This window comes from Propithecus coquereli, unplaced genomic scaffold, assembly GCF_000956105.1.
Source record: "Propithecus coquereli isolate 6110/MARCELLA unplaced genomic scaffold, Pcoq_1.0 Scaffold155, whole genome shotgun sequence".
In the NCBI taxonomy this organism is placed as follows: domain Eukaryota; kingdom Metazoa; phylum Chordata; class Mammalia; order Primates; family Indriidae; genus Propithecus; species Propithecus coquereli.
The window spans coordinates 3,527,652-3,532,292 of NW_012139969.1; the positions used below are offsets into that span (position 1 = coordinate 3,527,652).

The 4,641-nt window shown below is 33.3% G+C and overlaps 1 protein-coding gene across 2 annotated transcripts in view; it reads left to right on the plus strand.

The window, feature by feature from the left end:
* MYO9A (myosin IXA) overlaps nucleotides 1-4,641 on the plus strand; it is a 247,613-nt gene that overhangs the window by 69,712 nt on the left and 173,260 nt on the right. For both annotated transcript variants that reach the window (XM_012640651.1, XM_012640652.1), the window contains exon 8: nucleotides 3,811-3,937. In XM_012640651.1, the coding sequence (XP_012496105.1) occupies nucleotides 3,811-3,937 (127 nt within the window). The remainder of the gene's footprint in view (nucleotides 1-3,810; nucleotides 3,938-4,641) is intronic.

A 4,641-nucleotide genomic window follows, 5' to 3' on the forward strand; every position in this document is an offset into this window, starting at 1 on the left:
CAGCAACCTCAAACTCCTGGGCTCAAGCGATCCTCCTGCCTCAGCCCCCCAAGTAGCTGGGACTACAGGCATGCGCCACCATGCCCGGCTAATTTTTTCTGTATATATTTTTAGCTGTCCAATTAATTTCTTTCTATTTTTAGTAGAGACAGGGTCTCGCTCTTGCTCAGTCTGGTTTCGAACTCCTGAGCTCAAACAATCCGCCCGCCTAGGCCTCCCAGAGTGCTAGGATTACAGGCATGAGCCACCACGCCCAGCCTTAAGCATTGCTTTGAATTGCTTTTTTTCCCCACACATTCTTTGAGAATCTGATGAAAGTTTGGAACTCTTCTTGTAATATGTAAATCCATAAAAATTTGCATGTAATTGCAGGAATTCATGGTACCCCTGAAGCCTATCCATAGACAGTAACTTAAAAACTATTACTTTATGACACTATTTTTATAGCTCCTTGTTTTCTGTATTGGTGGTCACTAACATATTAAGTCACACATACCTATCAGTAAAACATAATTTCCTGTGTATTCCCTCTGTGTATTTGATTTATGTCTATACTATTGTATTAAATGTAATTTTGTTCATTGTAAATATAAATTAGAAATGTAAAAATGTTGAGATGAAGATGAAGTAAATTATATTTAAAATAAAACAATTTTAAATAAAAATACAATTTTGACTCTTACCAGAAAAAAAATAGTTACTGATAACTATTTTTCGAAGGGGGGAATTAGTGTCGATGAATGTGCCAGATCTGATTATATTGTCAGTTTTTAATCTCATGAGTAATGAGCTCTTACTGCGAGTAGGAGAATATCAGTTCTGCTGTTTTCTTGTTTGCTCATGCTTACATCATTGGTATGTCTCTTCAGTCAGCAGGTTCTCTGCTAGAATCATTATATGAGAAGTTAATTAAAGTCAAATAATATAGTATATAAATATACAAACCCCAGTTGATGACATAAACTGCAATTCACTGAAGGTCAATAAATAAATGAGATTACCTGTCTCAATTTCTCTATGCTGTATTACTTCCACCCTCCATTCAGGATACCTCATTTACCACATGTGACACCTCACTGGCTAACATATGTACTGAATGAAGTGTAAATTACATATTAAATAATAGTGAAACTTGATAACATAAGTTAAAAATATAATGTTTATCTCTCACACACCAAGGATTTGTCTTTTGTACTTTCTGATATGACTGAATTCCATATTGGTAATCACTGGAAATAATATGTTCCTAGTAGCCTGGCTTTGAATTTGAACCTTCCCTATAATTCAAATGTTATCTTCAATATTCCCTAACACAGATTTTGCATTTTAATTAGGCTGGTCTTGTTCTCTAAAACATTATGTTATATTCTGAACAGTTACTGGTTTCCCTATCTGGAATGATCTTTATCTCTGTTCCACTCATTCAAATATTTTCAATTTTTTGGATATCATGTGTACTGCCACTCCCCTTTCATGTGACCATGATAAACTCTGCTAATAAATCACAACATTCTTTTGTACTGAACATAGGTCTACCCTGGAATTTCTCTTAAGATAATCTTGTAGGCAGCCTTAAATTTGGTATGTGAATTGAAACCTAATTTCTTCAGAGCGCTATTCCTGTCCTGCCTTTTTAATGAACTTTTCCTTAATTTAACTGTGCTTTATTTCTGCCTTTTGCATTTTACAATATCCTGCCCTTTAGGATAGTTATTTATTTATTGTTATCTTCTAATGCAAGGTTATAAGCTTTTTGAGAATAAGGATTCTTATTCATGTTTTAAAATCTTTTTAATATTGATTATAGTGAATTAGATTGTTTATATGACATTTATTATTGCTAGAGACTATGCATCACATATTTGTGTATGATGAATATGGAATTCAAAATACTGAAACAGTGTAATTAGCAATCATATAAACTTGTACTAAAAATAGTTTTTTTAAAAAAATTTTACTTCTTTATAGAGGTAGGGTCTCTCTCTATTGTGCAGGCTGATCTTGAATTCTTGGCCTCAAGTGATCCCCTTGCCTCAGCCTTCCAAAGTGCTAGGATTACCAGGTGTGAGCCACCGTGCCTGGCCCCTATTAAAAATAGTTTTTAACACATTGACTGCCGCACTAGAAAAAAAAAAATTTTCCTTAGGGGCCATGGTGTTTTATTATGAAAATAGAACAAAAACTTTGAAAACAAAACGATCCCACTTCAACAATGATGAACCTGTCTCCCATCCTCTGCCATCCATTTACTTAATTGTTCAATTCTAGTACACATGTATAGTAGTATCAAAATTGTTAACCCATACCCCTGTGGGAAATGACTTTATTAACTAGAATACATTGCTTACGTGTAATTCCTTTTGCCTTTAGTCATACAGACTTCACTCATTTCCAGAGTTACTTAGATCAGCACCTTTTCCTTCCACCCCTTTCATTGAAGTTGTTTCATATATTCGTCATACAATTAGACTCTTCTTGTCCTGGTCTACATTCCTTCCAAATTTAATGAAAAATTTGATTTTTTATTATTTTCTGTGTGTGAGTTACATGCAACTTGAAAAATAGTTCACATGGCTCCCAAGGTAAAGAGACGTGTGAGTTACATGTGCTTCACGAGATCCCAGGCTCAAAACTAGCATTGGTTAAATACAAATCACATGGTAGTTAATGTGTTAAAAAGTGGATCATGAATTTGTGTTGTCTTTATGTTTCAATTGATAATAGAGTTTATTTCCTAATTTAACCCAGAATGATTTTACGAATTGTTCCTTTATAGCAGACTTGTATTTCCTTTGAGTCATAAGGATGATTCAAACATTTAAAATTTTTAAATTATTTGAAAAATTAGGCTTACAAATTAGATGGTGATTCACTACCTCTCAAAGTATATCAGATTCCTAAAGCAATATCATTTTATTTAGAATACTTCCTAATTTTAGGAAAACATGTTACATTTTCACCAAATTTATCCTGAGGAAATAACTGGACAAGGCACAAAGATATATGTATGTTAAGGAGATTGAGGAGGGGCTTTTAAATAGAGTGTACTAAATGCCTCTGGGATGTCAGATAAGTTAAGGACATAATACACTTGTTCTTAACTGAATGGAGGTCCTTGGTAACCTAACATTCTTGAGTTAACTGGTTATTGGGATGCAGAGGACAAATAGAAGGATTAGTTGTTAGCTGGAGGGTATGTGTTCCTTTTGGTTCAGGAGGGAAGTTGAGAAGGGAGGGTCCAGTTGAATGTGTTTTACAGTAAGGGCCTGATATTAGATAATACACCCCACTGGCCTCATAGTTTTTTTTAAAAAAGCATTTACTAAGGACACTATAATATGACATGGGAAAGCATTTTTAACATACGACTAATATTAAAAAATCACCTAGGATACTTGATTAAAAAATAAATATTCCAAGACCTTTCCTTTGGAGATTCTGATTCAATATATCTGGTTAATACAGGGAAAGACATTCTAGGCAGGATGAATAGTGTATAGAAAGGCATGGACTTTTTAAAACACCACAGCAAATTCAGGCGATAGCAAAAGTCCTCTTGAAACAGCTATATAGCAAGTGGTGTAGTACTTAAATTAAGATCATGTAAAGTACTTTGTGCAGTGCCTGTCATATAGTAAATACTCAGTAAATTTTAGTTATCAGAGTTATAATTATTTCCATATTTCTTGTTTTTCTCAAGGCTAAATACTTCATATTTGTGCTGGTTAATTTGCTTAACTAGAATTTTGGAATGAAATGAGCTTTGAGAATGCGCACGAGCAAGCTATAATTGTGGTTTTATTTTCACAGGATTTTCTCTCTTCTCTCAGCAATACTACATTTGGGTAATATCTGTTACAAAAAGAAGACATACCGGGATGACTCTATTGATATCTGTAATCCTGAAGTTTTGCCTGTTGTCTCAGAATTATTAGAAGTGAGTGATTACATTCTCAGTTGTCATTTCAATTACTGGGTAACTTCTTATTTTTATTTTGTGTAACTATTTTGTAGGTGTAAAGGGGCTAATGCATTTTATTAATAATGTTTTTATTAGATACTATTTTAAAATAGTGTTTCCAAAAGATAGAATTTCTCCTGATACCTGCCTCACTTTGCCAGAATCTTAGTTAGACTAATGGGAAATGTGATTTGATAGTGAATCTAACTTTTGAACCCAAGCTTCTTAAATTCCTTCGTGAGTGTATTTGGACTGGCTCTAGGACTGAGGTTTAGCACTAAGTAGAAAGAAAATGGCTTCAAAGTTCAGGAGCTAGAGAAGATACCTACCATGGTAGTGTGCCTATAATTACTTCTTAGAAATTATTTTAAGAAATGATTGCTTCTAGTTGGTTAAGATTGATAATAATATTCGTAACCTTAAAACTTTAGTTGAGATAAAATATGAAAATGGGCATAATGACTGGTTTAGTTAAAATTTAAACTCTTTAGTTAAGATTTAATTTAATTCCCCTCCTTCCCAATGTGATTCAGTTCGATGATAAATATAGATATACTTTTGAAGAACAAATGTTTTCAAGCAGCAGTTTAATTTTATTAATTTTTTTCCAGGTATTTTTTATAGTTACCCCAGGCAGCAGTGAATTTTTTTTTTTTTTTGAGACAGAGTCTCACTGTGTT